At 46.7% G+C, this 16074-nt stretch overlaps 1 protein-coding gene across 1 annotated transcript; it reads right to left on the reverse strand.

Annotated features, from left to right (window-relative positions):
- Window positions 1-5648: 5648 nt before the first annotated feature.
- Window positions 5649-14957, reverse strand: NOB1 (NIN1 (RPN12) binding protein 1 homolog). Its single transcript, XM_036752731.1, has 9 exons — window positions 14867-14957; window positions 14591-14723; window positions 11267-11400; window positions 10783-10854; window positions 10495-10626; window positions 10194-10394; window positions 9452-9549; window positions 6856-7000; window positions 5649-6263 (listed from the first exon to the last, which is right to left on the reverse strand). The coding sequence occupies exons 1-9, from the start codon at window positions 14927-14929 to the stop codon at window positions 5994-5996; spliced, it is 1248 nt and encodes a 415-aa protein (XP_036608626.1). The 5' UTR covers window positions 14930-14957; the 3' UTR covers window positions 5649-5993.
- Between the last annotated feature and the right edge of the window lie 1117 nt (window positions 14958-16074).

Consider the following 16074-nt stretch of genomic DNA (forward strand, 5'->3'; position numbering starts at 1 on the left):
GGTGTAGCAGAGGCTTGTGTGCATAATATGTCCCAGCTGGAATATCCTTGGTGTGGTGTGATTACTGAATATGGAGGATGCCTTTGAGGCCTTCTTCCCCAGGGTACCACTCAAGACCATTTCGTCTTATGAAGGCATTGTTGATGGCACTTGTTATCCACAGTCAGAAATAAAAAAGCAGGGGGTGGAGGAAGTCTCCTGAGTCCCCCCCATCCATGTCCCCTCTGGCTCCCCTCCCTCACCCTCCAGATCAGAGAATATAAACAGCCTCATTAGGCACCAGGTAATGCTTAGTGTCCATGCGGACAACATCTTTCTTGCACAAGGAGCCCCCAGAGCCCCTTTGCTTTTCTCTGAGACATAGATGATGGACCTGGGACAGCCACCCAGAGCACCAGTCTGCTGTATCTAGGGAATTCGGAAGTTTGTAGTCCCTTGAGATGGTTCCTGTGGAAACCAGCCAAGTTTCCCTGGAGGGGGCAGATCTCTGCGTTTGGGAAGAAAACAATATAATCTTCTGCTTTAAATCACTTCTCTCTCCCCCCCCATCACTTCCTCTTTTCACTGCCAAGATGGCTATTAGAGAGGGCAAATGCCCTGATGGTAGACTCCGTGGCATTGTCCAATGGGATTGTGTTTGGTTTTCTTGGGATTGTGAGAATGCCTTTGGCTAAGCTAACTTTTTATTATAATGGCACTTGGGTAAAAGGAATCTGACCTTTAGGAAAAAAAAATTCAGCTCCTCAGGATGGAATTTAAAGCTCTCCACAGTTTGCCTCCTGCCTCCCTTTCTGACCTTATTTCATATACTTTGCTCTAGCCACACTGAATGACTAACCTATCCCTAATCTCAACCTGTCCATTCACCCATTGTTTTTCTTTTTCAGTTAACAAGCATTTTTTTCATTCTTTCCCTCCCACCCCACTCCCTAATTTAAAAGAAAAATAGAACCCCTTCTAACAAATATTCCCTAAGTTGAACAAAATAAATTCCCATGATGGCCACATCCAAAAATTTATGTCTGTAGGTTGAGTCCATCCCCTGTCTTTTGGGAGGTAGGCATGTAGCATAAGTTATCATTGGTCCTCTGGAATCGTGATGGGTCATTACATTCCTCTGAGGGCTTAGGTCTCCAAAGTTGTTTGTCTTTACAGTATTGTAGTCACTGTCCAATTCTGGTTCTGTTCACTTCACCCGGCATCAATTCAGACCTGTCTTTACAGGTTTCTCTGAAACTGGTGTTTCTCGTGTCACATTCATATACCATAATTCCCTTAGCCATTCTACCATTGAAGGGTACCCTCTTAGGTTCTCTAACTTGTTGATACGTTCATTTTTTTTAAAGGCCAAGTTCAGGAGGGGGAGGGGGATAGTATGGTGGGAATGGCACATCTGGTCTAAGAAGACCAGGGTTCAAATCCCACCTCTAATTCTACTTAATCTCTCTAGGCTTCAATTTCCTTACCTGTAAGATAAAGAGGGCACACTGGATGGCCTCTCAAGTACCTTCCAGTTCTAAATTCTATAGCCCTTGTGGACGAGTACCCATCTTATTACATAATTAATATTTGCTTTAGAGGTGCAGTGGACTAAGTTCTGGGCCTGGAGGCAGGAAGACCTGAATTTAAATACAGCCTCAGATACTTACTAAATGTGTGACCCTGGTCGAATCACTTAACCTATCTGCCTGTTTCCTCAGCTGTAGAATGGGGCTACCTAGCTGTTGTGAGATTCAAATGAGTTAGTACCTGTAAAGCCTATTCTCTTCCCTTACTTCTCCTTTTATCCCTGTTACTAAGCTTTCATTGCTAGAAGCTCCCTCCTTCCACTGTCTGCTAGTGCAACATGTCTCCATCTGGTGGCCAATGTCTGCCTTTTAAATTCTTTGTGAAACGTCTAATCTGAACACATTTTCCCCACTTCTACATTTTTCCTTTCTTTCTCTTTCACTCACAGACCTGGGAAACAAGAAGCAGGCCTACAGCCTAGGATAAGGAAAAATGAGGAAAGGAATACCTTCCTAGTAATTAGAGGCAGAGAGGCTGGCTGACCGTTTGTCAGAAGTGTTGCCACGGGGATTCTTTTAATGTTAGCAGTTGAGCCAGGTGGGGGAAAATGTGAAGAATTGTAAACAGGTTTGGGCTATTGGAACCAAACAGCAAGAGAAATTCCTCCAAGTCTAACAAAGACGGTGGAATGGCAGGGGCCAGTGAAGACTGAGCCCCATGGCACGGTGAAAACATTGGCAAAGGACACTGTGTGAGAGGGAAGGAGAGTGGTGGATGGTGCAGCGGATAGATACTGAGATTGCAATCAGGAATATCCAGGATGGCATCTTTCCTCGGGTACTTATTAGCTGCGTGACTCAGGGCAGGTCACTTAATATCTCTGAGCCTCAGTTTCTGTATCTGTAAAAGAGCAGGCTTGGGCTTGACCGCCTCTAAAGGCCCTCTCTAGCTCTACAGCTATCATCCTAGGAGCCTTCCTTTTCAAGGCTGTTTTGGCCAAAAAGAATTGTTTCTGTGGTCATTTTATAGCAGCGAATGGTCTGACTTGATTAAGGGGATGGTAGATGTCTCTCCGTCCTGCTCCTGGTGGCCCGTGGGCACTTCTAGTCACAGATAATGCTGCTGAAGGCCCCTGCAGAATGTCACACACCGCTGCTGACTGGGTGAATCCACTACAAACATGCCACCCAGAATCCACTGGCCTCTCCCAGTGAATGCTGATCCTTTTACTCTTAGCCCTGATCACTTCTGTTAACTTTCCCCATAGCAGCTGTTCCAAAACTTTTCAAGTCACTGATGTGACTACTTTGCCGTCTCTTGGCAGAAGCCCGTATTTTAACTTAAAAAAAAAATTGAGGTCATTTATTGCATAACTCCTGCTCCCCGCCCCCATCTCCTCCTTCAATGATGCCCTCTTTTCCAAATTTTCAACCTTACTGGCTCCTTTCCTTCTGCCTACAAACAGAAGTCCCCCATCCCATCCTTAAAAAAACAGTCCCTTGATTTCTCATGCCCTCCGGCTATAGTCTTGTATCTTTCCCACAGCCAAACTCCTGGAAAGAGCTGGCCCTACTCAAATGCTCCAACTTTCTCCTCTCCCTCACAATTCCCAGCACCCAGCAATCTGGCTTCTGAACTTACTTGACTGAAACCATTCTCTCCAAGCTTACCAGGTATTTCTTTATTGCTAAATTCATCTTTTCATCCCTCTCAGCCTCTCTCTGGCTTGGAGATGGTTGTCAATCCCTATTCTGGATATCTTCCTCTCTTCATGACTCTGTAATCAGAGATACTTCCTTCAGACTTCTTCATATAGTCCTTCTTCGGCAATTATCTCCACCCCACTGGAAAATTTGGACTCTGTCCCTGGCTTCCCACGCTTTGATAAATCAGTTTTCCTTATCCAATACCTCCTTCTTTCCACATTGTTTTGAATTCCCCTTTATGTGTTTTCCCCCATTAGAATGGAAGATTTTTGAGGACAGGGACTGCCTTGCTGGCTTACTAATTGTATCCCCAGCACTTAGCACAGTGCCCAGAACATAATCAATGCTTTAATTTTTATGGGTCTCTTCCTACCTGTACCATTGATCCTGAGCCTTTGGTTAATCCCATATAAGCCAACTTACATATGTCCCTGAGTTTGGGGGTGGTTATTTTCAAATCTGGGGAAGTCATAGATTCTCATGGGTTCAATGATCAAACCTACGTAAATGACTCCCAAATCTATTTAAGCAGCCCTGGTCTCCAGGTTTACATAACTAACTGCATGGTATACCATTTCTACATGGGTGTCGCACTCAAGTTCAAAATTTGCCCATGCTTAGATTTAGATCAGTCACTCCCTCAGACTTCGTACCATTGGTGACATAAACATCATTGGCTTTCCCTGAGGTCCCACATCCAATCAGCTGCCAAATGCATCTTTCCAAGTTTCTCCATCCACAGCACTAACAGCCTGGTCCAGGTTCTCACTGCCTCCGGACTATTGTAAGAGCCTACACTCCTTCCTCTTTCCAACCCATCATTTACATAGGAGCCAAAATCATCTTACTAAGGCAGAGGTCTGACTCTCCTATACTCACTGTGGCTTCCTACTGCCCCCTAGTATAACACACAGATAACACACAAACTCCTCAGTCTGACAGGTGAGACAGTCCATGAGATGGTTACTTTTCCACCCACTGGGCATTTCAAACACAATGATTTCACGCTAAAGCTGTTACCTGAATTGGTCAGCCCACTTCCCTCTCTGGTCTGGAGCCTTTCCTCTCTACACCCACCTGCTGCGCGGATCCTGAGATCTTTCCTGATCTTGAGAGACTGAAGCGTGTTCACTCCCTCATCACATTTCCTTGGAGTACGTACTTTTGATCATCTCCTTTGCCCCATTTCACTAATCTTTGTATCATCCTGATCTATGTACATGTTCTATGTCCTGTGGTAGACTGAGCTCCTGGATAGGAGAGGCCATGTTGCTTTCATCTTTGTTATGCAGAGTACTATGTATGTGGAAACTTATTTTCTTGGAACCGATGAACTCCATATTAATTTATTATGTATACCTAAAACATCCCGAGTATTGTAAACCATGATGCCAAGCAGAGAAAACCCCCAGGTACAGAGCCCTCCCAACTCACACTCCAGTATTCCCAACTGCCTCAGTCTATGGGCTCATTGTAAAAGATTCCAACGGACGTGACCAACGGCTCTTGATCACCACCTCTCTTTGCCCCACCGTGTCTGAGAGTAAGAGAAAAATTTTCACACCAGTTCTGAAAGACTGCCATCTACAGCTGTCCCCAGACCTCATCTAGGACCATGACCATGGTAGAATGGAGAGTGCTAGATCTGCACCTGGACCTGGGTTTTAAATTCTGGGCCTCAGCTCCATCATCTAAAAGACGAGGGGATTCAGGCCCAGATTATCACTAGGATTCTTCCTCCCAGCTCAAAATCTATGATCCTATAAATAGTTTGAGAGGTTCATGGTGCTTAGGAGGAAAACATCACTCCTTTGTAGATGATTAGGTACAAAAAAAATAATACTATGTGTCATATACTGTCACTCACTGTATAGTGAGCTAAACATAAGAATGACTTGAGTGAATCATTTACAACAAGCTTCTTTTTACTCCAATTCCACTGAGCCTGAAGCGTATTTGGCTCAGACTTGTGACTATTAGTAAACACCTCAGAGTCAAACTCCCCCCACCAAGGCAGCAATTTGCAACCTAAGCCTTAGCCACCAAGGGTGCACCGAGAAGTGACTTGTGGCCTTGGTCACAAAATACATCAGAGGCTGAACCTGAGCCCAGCCCACCTCATGCTGCCTCTTCATCTGAAAAATACCCGTCAAAACACTAGGGCCCCTGATGTGAAGGAGACAGCCTGTCATCATCAAAGCAGGCAGAGAAATCTCTTTCAATGGATTCAGACATGACCCACAATGGGCACTAGTGTATACTCATCTTACAGAATGATACCCACAGCGGTTTAATTCTTTGTGGCCCTAAAACATTCAAATGTCCCCAAAGTACTCTTTACCATCCCTTCAAACTAGAGTTGGCTGGAACATAGATGTCACCTTTGGCTGCTGTAAATGCTGAGGAATAAAAGAGGTGCTTAATGAAAAGAAATAAAGCATGTGAACAGCGCATTTATTAGAAAAATACGAGGAGACAGGTATTGCCCCTTTCAAGGTACATGAGAATAGAGAGGCACTATTCTTTCCAAATTCCATTGAAAGTGGTAGGGAGTCAGGTCAGCCCGACAGGCCAAGGTGTGGTCCAGAATTCACTGGAGATAAAGCCAATATTCAGTTCCATCCCAGCTGCCAAGTCATTGTAGAACTATCCTCAAGGCTACATTCAAACATAAGCTCCTGACCCATTCCTGCCTTCCAAAGGCTTCTGAAAACTGCTGAGAAAGGTTGCTCCGGTGGCAGCTGCTCAGCCTTGTCCATGGGGCTCCCCATATTCTCTTCACCTCTTTTTCACAAATTTCTTTGTTGAAGCATTGGGGTTCAGCCGCCTCCTTCCAGCACCCAGAGCACTGTCTCTGATCTGGAGCATGGCTGCCCGGCTGTAGATATCATTCTCTACAAAAGGAGACACCCCCGCTATGTAATCAGGATCAAACACATTGGTTTTCTGCCTTGCCTTTCTTGACAGTCGCTGCTGTGGGAATCGCTGGTCCTCCGTCAGGTGGGGGTTATTGGCATGCTTCCCTCCTTTGGGAGCAGGAAGGGAATACTGCACACAAGAGGAGAAAGCCTGTTAGACATGAGGGAACACAGAACCCAGGGAGGATGTGACATGTCTTAACATTCCTGTTGTCAGCTAGGTACTTCCTTGCCATTTTGGGACAGATTTAGTTTGTCAGACATGAGTGTGGATGTGGCAAAGGAGAAAAAAAGAGACCAGTTTAGAGTCCTTCCTTCCAATACATATTACTACTGTACTTACCTTGGAAAACAAGAGAAAATGTACAGAGAACCTAAAGCTTCCCGTGTATGACAGTCTGGCTCATCACTCCGTCCCCTCCCCTTGGTCACTGTGTGGTTTCTCTCTCTCTGTATCACAGTCCAGGCGCAGACTTCCTGCTGTGTACCCCTCAGGGGCCTCAAGCCTCCTTCCCCTGGCCCCTGCAGGCCCCACACAGCGCTAAACCACAAAATGACTCTGGCTAAACAATTCCTGGTTGACTGACACATTTCTGTCTGTTAATTCTAATCCTAGTGATGCTAATCACTGAAGTTCTGGAGCCTCTAACAATGTCCACTCCCTACTTCCTGCCAACTTGAGGTTTTGCTCTGATGAAGCAGACAATGGGCTGACCACTCACCCGAAGGCCGCGTGCATTCAGCACCTTGGGGTTTCGAGAGAAGTGCATGTGAAGGCTGCCATCATCATTGACCGTCACAGCCACTTTTTTCAGTGTTCTATTTCCACAATGTGCACAGAAGACCCTGGTCATGTCGGAGGTGGTCCTAGAGGGAACAGAAGGAAATGCCTGAGCTACGGGCAGCAAACCTACCCACTTGGGAGACAACAGTGTGGAAAGCTTCTGGCAAAAGAGCTGAATGGTGATAGATAGATATCTATGACATTTGCAAAGGTTCTTTAAACAGCCTTAACACCAAAGGTCTTAAAACACTCTACATTCTCCTGGGAGATGGGCCATAAAGGTTCCATAAAAACAAACTGAAATGGAAAGAATTAACAAATTATTACAATATCACTGCACTTCTTCAAGGGACAAATTTGTATAGCCCAAGCCCCTAAATGTGAGTTTAGGAGACATTTCTAAGGAGTGAAACACTTATTTTGGCAGCCAGGTGGCACCATAGTGCATAGAGCACTGGGTCTGGAGTCAGGAAGACTTATCTTCTTAAGTTCAAATCTGGCCTCAAACACTTACTACCTGTGTGACCCTGAGCAAGTCACTTAACCCTGCTTGCCTCAGTTTCCTCATCTGTAAAATGAGGTGGAGAAAGAAATGGCAAACCACTCCAGTGTCTCTGCCAAGAAAACCCCAAATGGGGTCATGAAGAATTAGACGTGACTGAAACAACTGAACAACAAAATAATCCTGTTTTGTATTTCTTTACTATTGTGTGCCTGGGATTGTGAGAATATAAAAGCACACAATACAGTTATTGTGCTTGAGAAGCTTTTGCTATAGTCTGGAGACTAACAGGAAATAATGGGGAATCCAGACCAGAGATCACATAATCCCTACAGTAAGGAGAATTTCAATAAGGTGCAGCTGGCAGGGTACGGCTGAAAAGAATGCTGGACTTAGAAAGCCTCGATTGTGGCTTGGGCTCTGCCACTAACACCTGTCACTGCTCCTTTGGGCCTGCTGCTTTACCTATAAAGTAAGAGAGCTCTGAATCCCACAACTGTCCCTTGACCCCAAGTTCCTTTCCAGGTCCTTTCAAATGTCCCCTCCTCCAGGAAGCCTCCTCTGAGCCCCAAGTCAACCCTGATTTTCTGTGCCCTCATACAATCTTCTGTTTTAGAACTCTCCAATGCACCTGCCAGTAAGATCACATACCACAGCTGCCTGTGCTAGTGTCTTATCCCCTCATCTGGACGGTAAACTCTTCAAAAGCAGGTATAGTCTCTGACCTAACCCCTGTAACCCCTTTCCACACTGAGTAAAGTGAGCCATGTACGTGCATGCCAAGGCACTCCTCACACCTCTTATGCAGATCTAGGAGTGTTTACTCACTTGTGTAAGCACTTATTTCTTATGCCCAGAGCTGATTTCCCAAGAATGGAGATCATTCACAAGCTCTCAGGACAACAAGCACAAATTTGGGGAATTAAACTGATAAATAGGTCTGGGGAAAAGATAAGTTCAGCTATACCACTATTGTTCATCCACATTACAGCAAGAAATAAAGAGAGTAGTTGTCTTAGAAGGAAGAAGACTATGTATGCCAGAGGGCAGACACTGCTTCCCACCAAGAGAGGCACTGGATGTGGAGGGAAGGACCACTGGGCTTATTTATGCACCCTGAGAGTCCCTGTTACTGTCTTTTCAAAGATTATACATGAGAGAGGCCCAGGTGACCTACTGGTATCGCCCTGGGATTTTTATTCCTGGAGAACCACCTAGCTACTACTTTAAAAAGCCCATTCTATGTTGCCTCATCTGAGAGTTTAAACTAGTTTAAATTTCTTCCTCTGTAAATGAGGGCACTGGACTAAATGTCTGCTTACTTTATCTTCTATTGCCATCTACAAAATGAATGGAAAGAAGGTCTGCAGTTCCCCATGCTAAAGTGTAACAGAAATTTTGCTTCATTTTTCCAGATGAGTGTTTATGATTCTGGTGTGTCCCAGGTGGGAGAACTGCTCTGGGACCAGTAAGGATCCCCCTGGTGAGGACTCCAGGCCATCAGCACCCCCACCCCCCTCCCTGGGTGCTTTCTTGGCTGAGGGCAGGGCCCCCATCATATGATCATCTTCACAACCTGATGGTCACCTGTTGTTTGCCTTCCTACTCCTTGACTAATCCCACATCCTCTGGCAAGCCAAGCTGAAGGTTCACAGAATTCAGCACAATGTTTTTGTACACGTGGCGCAATCTGTGTTTGTTCAATTAAACCAACTCTTCTACTGTTAATTACTGAAGCACAAAGTATTTGTACATAAGCTTGTATTTTTGTTTGCCCTCCTGGGTCTGCCAAGAGACCAGAGTCTTGTGGCAGTTTTACCCCCATACGAGATGGGCTCAGTGGAGGCCTAGAGACTGTGACTGGGCTGGCAATGTGTGCCAGCTCCTTCACAAAGCTGCCACATACAAACACTATACTAACTTAGCTGTAATAGATTCATATCAACTTCCTTCAAGTATTGAGGGCTCTGATAGGACAGCTATAAAACAGACCAAGCATCTCCTCATCTGAAATTCAATTAGCTCCACGTACTTGAAGCAGCCATGACAACGCAGTATGTAGCTTCTGGCCTCCCGGATGAGCATCCCATTCACCGCAAGCACATGGAGCCCCATCTGGAGCAGAACATTCTGCAATCAGAAAGTTCAAACAGAGGTGAACCTCACAACACCCCAAAGAGCCAAATCAGCAAAAATAGGGATACATGGCTCCCCAGTTCCAGCCTGAGCAGGGCTTTCCTATAGAAAAGTGGGTTTTATACACCTTACCAGATACACGAGACTGAAGACAAGGGCACAAGTATTTCTACAGTTTTGAATGCTTTTGTGTGTGACGGCTGACTATCCCTATCAATAGAATTACCAGTTTTTCAAAGTCTCATGAGTTAGCAAAATCTTAGCACATATAAGTCATGTTTTTTCATAACCAAATACACTGTCTTTGTGGCAGAACACATTTTCTTCAAAATTTGACTGAGAATAAAGATATCACTAAAGCCTGAAATACGGACAATGGAAATTAGAATGAAGGCTCAAAGCTTTAAATTGGTCCACACGACGACTTAACTGAGTGATACTGCTATACTAACAAAGCAGACAATTTCCAAAGCATTCAAATCCCAGAGATGGAAAATGAATGAAATATTCTTTGAACACCCTTGGCTGGGCTTTTACAAGGGAAGAAAACGGGCCTGGATAAAGCACAAGCGTGCCACGATCTAGATTAGCAAACCTCCCAAAAGCTTAGCTCAGAGACTGCTTATTTATTAGCTTACCTGCATGGCAAAGTCTGTGGTTACACAGCCAACCTGGACATCATCAGGACTATCATACTGCCCCAGTTCTTGCTGGACTTGTTTAATATTGCTGGGTGTTATCCATCCTCCATCCTCCTCATCCTCCTCAGCACTATCTTCACTCTTATTTCCTCTTCCATCCTCTTCTTTCTCATTTAGGACACTCTGATCTTCTCCAGCCTGGAAAATTAAGAATTCATAAAAATTTGACATATGGGAGAACTGAGTGGGGAGATACCAGCTACTTTGCTGCCATCAAGGAGCAAGGGAGAAACCTCACCGTCAACTCCTGAAGATCGACATCAATACTGGGCAAAGGGTTTCTCCAGAACAGAAAGGAATTATACTCTACGTTCTCAGCAGGCTCAGCAGCAGGAGGCACATGACATACTGTTTCCTCTGGAAGTCTGGGCTGAAATTTTTTACAAAGAAAATGACTGAGGATGGCAGATTATAAAGAATGAGTCAGCTCTGCAGGTTTGTAGCACAGCAGACCATAAAAATCGGAGTGGACACTGCCTACAGAGCTATGTCCAGGAGCCCCTCGGTAGCCAGCACAAAAGATTACCTTGGAAGGCAGGTGAAAACCAGGAACATGTAGAGGATTTTCTGGATGTAGCACTGATGAGCTCACTTTAACCTGCAGTACAACAGGGACAGCTCTGAGCAAGAAGACAATGTGAGGATACACACTCACCCATCTCTGCCCCCATATACACCACTCCACACAAAGCACCTTTTTTAAAACCAGAACTGCAATTTACAGCCCTCTTGGCAGATGGCCGTGAGAGGAAGATTAACTTATTACACTTGGTAGGACACAGCTCTTAGAAATATGGCCTCGAGGAAGAATTTCAAGCAGACATGATCACAAATTCACCAAAACAGTTCACAATCATCACTTTGGTTTACCAATCCCTGTGGGCAGTGAAGTACAGGCCCATCATGTATTCATTCAGACTTAAATTAAGAAAGCTGTTTTCCCCAAATTTCCCCAAAGAAAGGCAATGACTCACTATTCACTTCAAGCATGACCACAAGGGATCCTATACCTTTGGTTCTGGCTCTTTCTTCAGGTGAGCCACCCCCACAAGCTCTGCCTCCAATTGGTAAGTCAAGGCCAACACCTGGATATCTGTGGCTGAGAGGCTGGGGTAATCACCAGTCTTCTTGGAAAATTCGGTCACTATAAACAAGAGGATTATTTTCTATTTATCCTGTACATATCTCACTTTGTGTACTTTTGCATGTGGTCTTCCCCATTAGTTAGTGAGCTCCCTGCGGGCAGGGAACATCTTTTGCCTCTCCTGTATCCCCAGCATTTAGCACAGTGCCTGGCACACAGTAAGCCCTTAATAAATGTTTAGTTAATTTTAAATACACACACTTCACCTGAGCCTTCCACTCCCTCAAGCTAATCTTCTATTTCTACCTTTCTTTGTTAACCTACTAGAATTAACTTCACTCACTGCTAGTTCCTCATCGCCTACTCACTTCTTATGGTCCTTGTAATTTGGTTTCTGACTTCAGTGCTCTATTGAAAAGTAATACACAAGGTGAGGTGCTGTTATTATCACTGACCTTCTTTGAACTTTCAGCACTATTAATTATCTCTTCCCAGGCCCCCCAACCTTATTCTCCCTTCTCTCTTCCCTTGATTTTCATGGAGAACTATGTCTGGGTTCTCCTCTGGGGCTGTCCATCACTCAGTCTCCATTTCTCACTCCCTAATCAAAGCTGTACCCCATGGCTACCATCTCTCTACACTACCTCTTGGTGATCTCACCAGCTCCCATAGCCTTTTTTACCAGTCCTATGCAGATGACTCCCAAATTTAGATTTCCAACCCTAATCTCTCTTCTGAAAAAACTCCATTTCACCAGCTAACTAAAGAACATCCTGTTCACACCTCCAAATTCAATATGTCCAAAACTGCACTTTTGTCATCCACCCCACTTCCCACCTTTCCCAGCTAGCCAGGTTCAAAATCTCCCTCCTCCCAACAGCCCTCTCCCCCAGAGCTGATCAACGGCCAAGTCCTATTGAGTCTTTCCACATCATCTCTGGAAACCACCCCCTTTCCCTGACTCACACGGTCTCCTTGATTTCATCCACTATGTCATCTTAGCCTATTAACTGGTCTCCCGACCCTGTCTGTCTCCTCTCCAATATGGCCTTCCCTCAGGTGCCAAAATCACCATCCTAAGCAACAGATGTGACTAAGTAATCTCTAACATCTGCTCCCAAATAAAATATGCTGGCAGAAGGGAGGCATAAAATATAAAATCCCTAGCCTTAGTTCACCTTATTATTCCACTCTACTTACCCTACATTCCAGCCCAACTGGACACTGGCCGTTCTCTGAACTTTACATGCCACCTCTCACCTCCAGGCATTTGGACAAGTCATTTCCCATAGCTGGGATGCAATCCTTTCTCGTTTCTCATTCTTTCAGACTCCCTACCTTTTACTTCAAGGGCACCCCTTGGGTGGCTCATCCATTCTCTCCACCAAAACATGTTCTCAGTGCTCTGATTTCTCTTCTGACCTGTCACTTGTGTAATACACACTTTTCTCTATCAATCAATTCAACAGCATTTAATCAGTGCCTACTGCATGCTAGGTACTGGGCATACCAAGAAAACATTCAAGAGTCGGACCAGACGTTCATTCTGTTTAGGGAGCAGGCATGTGCACTGAACATACCAAACACAGACCAGGTAGTTTGGGAGGGGACACACTAGCAGCTGGGCAGGATCAGGAAAGGTCTCATAAGGCAGAAGCATTCAAGCTGAACTCTGAAGGACACCAGGGATTCTAAGAGGCAAGACTGGACATTATGGGCAAGGGAGATCAGAAAGCTTGTGCAAAGGGAGATGAGGCATGTGAGTGGCAGCAAGGATGCCAGGCTAGACCAAGAGTGTGTGCAAGGTTACTAACATACAGGCAGGATGGAGTCAGGTTGTTAAGGGATTTGAATACCAAACAGAAGAGTCTGTATGTGATACTAGAGGCAACAGAGAGCCATTCCGTTGTTGTTCAGTCATGACCCCATTTGGAGTTTTCTTGGCAAAGATACTGGAGTTTGCCGTTTCCTTCTCCAGATCATTTGATAGATGAGGAAACTGAGGCAAACAGGGTTAAGAGACCCGCCCACTGGTCACACAGCTAGTAAGTATCTGAGCCAGGATTTAAATTCAGGTCTTCTTGACTCCAGCCCCAGCACTCTATCCACTGTGCCGCCTGACTGCCCTGAGAGAGCCATTGGTTTATTAAATAGAGGAGGTTACTGGTCAAACCTGTGCTTTAGGAATGTGACTCTGGCAGCTGTTTGGAGGATGTCTCAGAGAGGGGAGAGCGGTGGGGAGACCTACTAAGTGGCAGAGTGAAAGGTAAGCAGGGTGGGGGGGTGGAATCAACAGGACTTGGCAACCTTTCAGACGGTAGTGATTTCAACAGAAACGGGGAAAAGATGAAGAATTCTGTCTGAGACAGGGAGTCTGAAACTAACAAGCAGCTGGTGATAGGAGAGCGGACTCACGTGGGTCAAGATGACAGCGAAACCCCTGGAGCAGATGAGATCCCGCAGACACTAGGAGAGCGAACCCCGTAGGGCCCAGAACACAGCCTCTGCGGCAAGTGCCCACTCGAGGAAGCTCCTGGAGGGCAGGGCCTGGCTGTGTATGCCAGACGCCTGGTCTGATGAACCTGAGGCTCTCTACCCCATCCCCAATCTTCACTCTGCGCACCCCCATCTCCTTCCACGTACAGTCAAGACACGCACCTGCACCACACGCCGGCTCAGCCCTTCACCGTCACCCTGCTGCCCCCAGAATTCTGCGGAAGCTGCTCTCCCAGAGGTCATCCCTAACATGTGACCACCCGACTCCGGACCAAGTCTCCAAGCCAACAGCCGCTTTGGCCGGGGTGAGCAACAGAGGCGGCAAGTCCCAGAAGTCTTGGTGCGGGTGAAGCAGCACAGAGGGGGAGAGGGAGGGGAAGAGGGCGAGGGGGTGGGGAGTACAGGGGAGGGGCAAAGGGGGAGAGGAGGAGAAGGGAAGAAGGGACTGGGAGGGGAGTAGAAAGGATGGAGAGATGAAGAGAAGAAGGAGGGAGAGGGGCAGAAGGGGAAGAAGAGACGAGGGGGAGAAGAGAAGCAAGGAGAAGGGGAGGGAAAAAGGAAGGGGAGCGGGGAAAGCAAGTAGAGAAAAGGTGGAGCAGAAAAGAAGAGGAAAAGGAGGGGAAAGGGCAGATAGGAGAGGAGGGGGAGAAGGGGAGGAAGGGGGACAAGTAGAGAAGAGGGGGAGCAGAGAAAAGGAAAAGGGGGGGGCGGAGAGGTAGGGGAGGGGCCGGGGGGCCCGGGCCCCCGCACTCACCCAGCCTCACGTACTCCGGGCAGGGCTCCTTGAAGTGCAGCTCGTAGGGCAGGACGGCGAGGCGCCGCCGGGTCGCCTTGTCGCGGATCTCGGTCACCACCTCCCGGATGGTGTAGATGGTTTTCCCGAAGTCCTGCGGGGGGGTTCAAGGGGTCAGCGAAGAGGGAGGGGGAAGAGCTCTGCCTCCCTCCCAGCGCCCCCACCCCGACCCCAGCGTTCCGGAGGCCGTCCCCTCCTCCGCCCTCCCCTCCGCTCCCACGCCAGAGCTCCTCGTGCCTGCAGCGCCGCGTCTCGCAGGAAGGCGCCGGCGTCCGCCACAACGTGCTCTACCAGCACCATCTTGACAGGACGTGGCGTCGGCACGCCCGCGCTTGCGCAGTCTGCCGTCGCGCCGGGAGGAGGCCGAGAAAAGCAGACCCGGCACGTTTCCCCAGCTCGTCTCCCTCTGCTGGTTGGAGGAGGAAAAGCAGGGGCTCCGCCCCATCCCAGACGCCGTCGCAAAAGTTCATTGGGGAGGAGGGACCTCTGCTGCCTGCGAGACTAACCTCGTCATCTTGTTATCATCTTGTTAGCTCCTTGAGGGCAGGACCTTTTTTTTCCTCTCTTTTTTTTTTTTTGTATTCCCAGGCTTAGGCCTGTGCCTGGCACATAGCTTAATTTTTAGTAGTCATTTAATCAATGTTCATTGATTGATGATTCATCCTTTCCTTTATTTGTTTACTAATTTATTTAATTACTCATTCATTAAGTTATCATCAAGTATTTATTATTTGTTGTTGTTCAGTCCCGGCTAACTCTTCATGACCCCTTTTTAGGTTTTCTTGGCAGAGATACTGGAGTGGTTTGCCATTTCCTTCTCTAGCGCATTTTACAGATGAGGAAACTGAGGCCAATAAGGTTAAGTGACTTGCCCCCCAACATCACGCAGCTGGCAAGTGTCTAAGGCCCGATTTGAACTCAGGAAGATGGGTTATCCGACTCCAGGCATGGTGCTCTGTGCACTGTGGTGCCACCAGTGACCCCATAGGCACCTCAAACCCACTAAGTCTAAAATAGAATCTCTCCCCCAGTCATTCCCTCCACCCCCAAAGCCCCTATTGAGGATATTTCCATTCTTCAGTCACCCAGGTTCACAGCCTATGAATCATCTCCTGCTCTTCACTCTTCCTCACTTCCCCACATGCAATCAGTTACCAAGGCTTGTCAATTCTACCTCCTCAAGAGCTCTCCCCTCACTACTACTCCCTAGTCACCCAAGAGCTCCCTTTAGTTCAGCCCTTATCAGCTCTAACCTGAATTATTTTGATGGCTTCCTCGTTGGTCTTCTTGACTCTAGTCTTTTTCCTTTCCAATTCATTCTTCCCACAGCTGCCGAATTGATTTACCTGAAGCATAGGTCCGAATATCAGAAAGTAGGCACATACTTGTTCATATTCTCTTGCTTTATTTCAGAAAAGTGACCTCTGAGAGAGGCAAAGTACAAA

This window comes from Trichosurus vulpecula, chromosome 3, assembly GCF_011100635.1.
Source record: "Trichosurus vulpecula isolate mTriVul1 chromosome 3, mTriVul1.pri, whole genome shotgun sequence".
NCBI classification, from domain to species: domain Eukaryota; kingdom Metazoa; phylum Chordata; class Mammalia; order Diprotodontia; family Phalangeridae; genus Trichosurus; species Trichosurus vulpecula.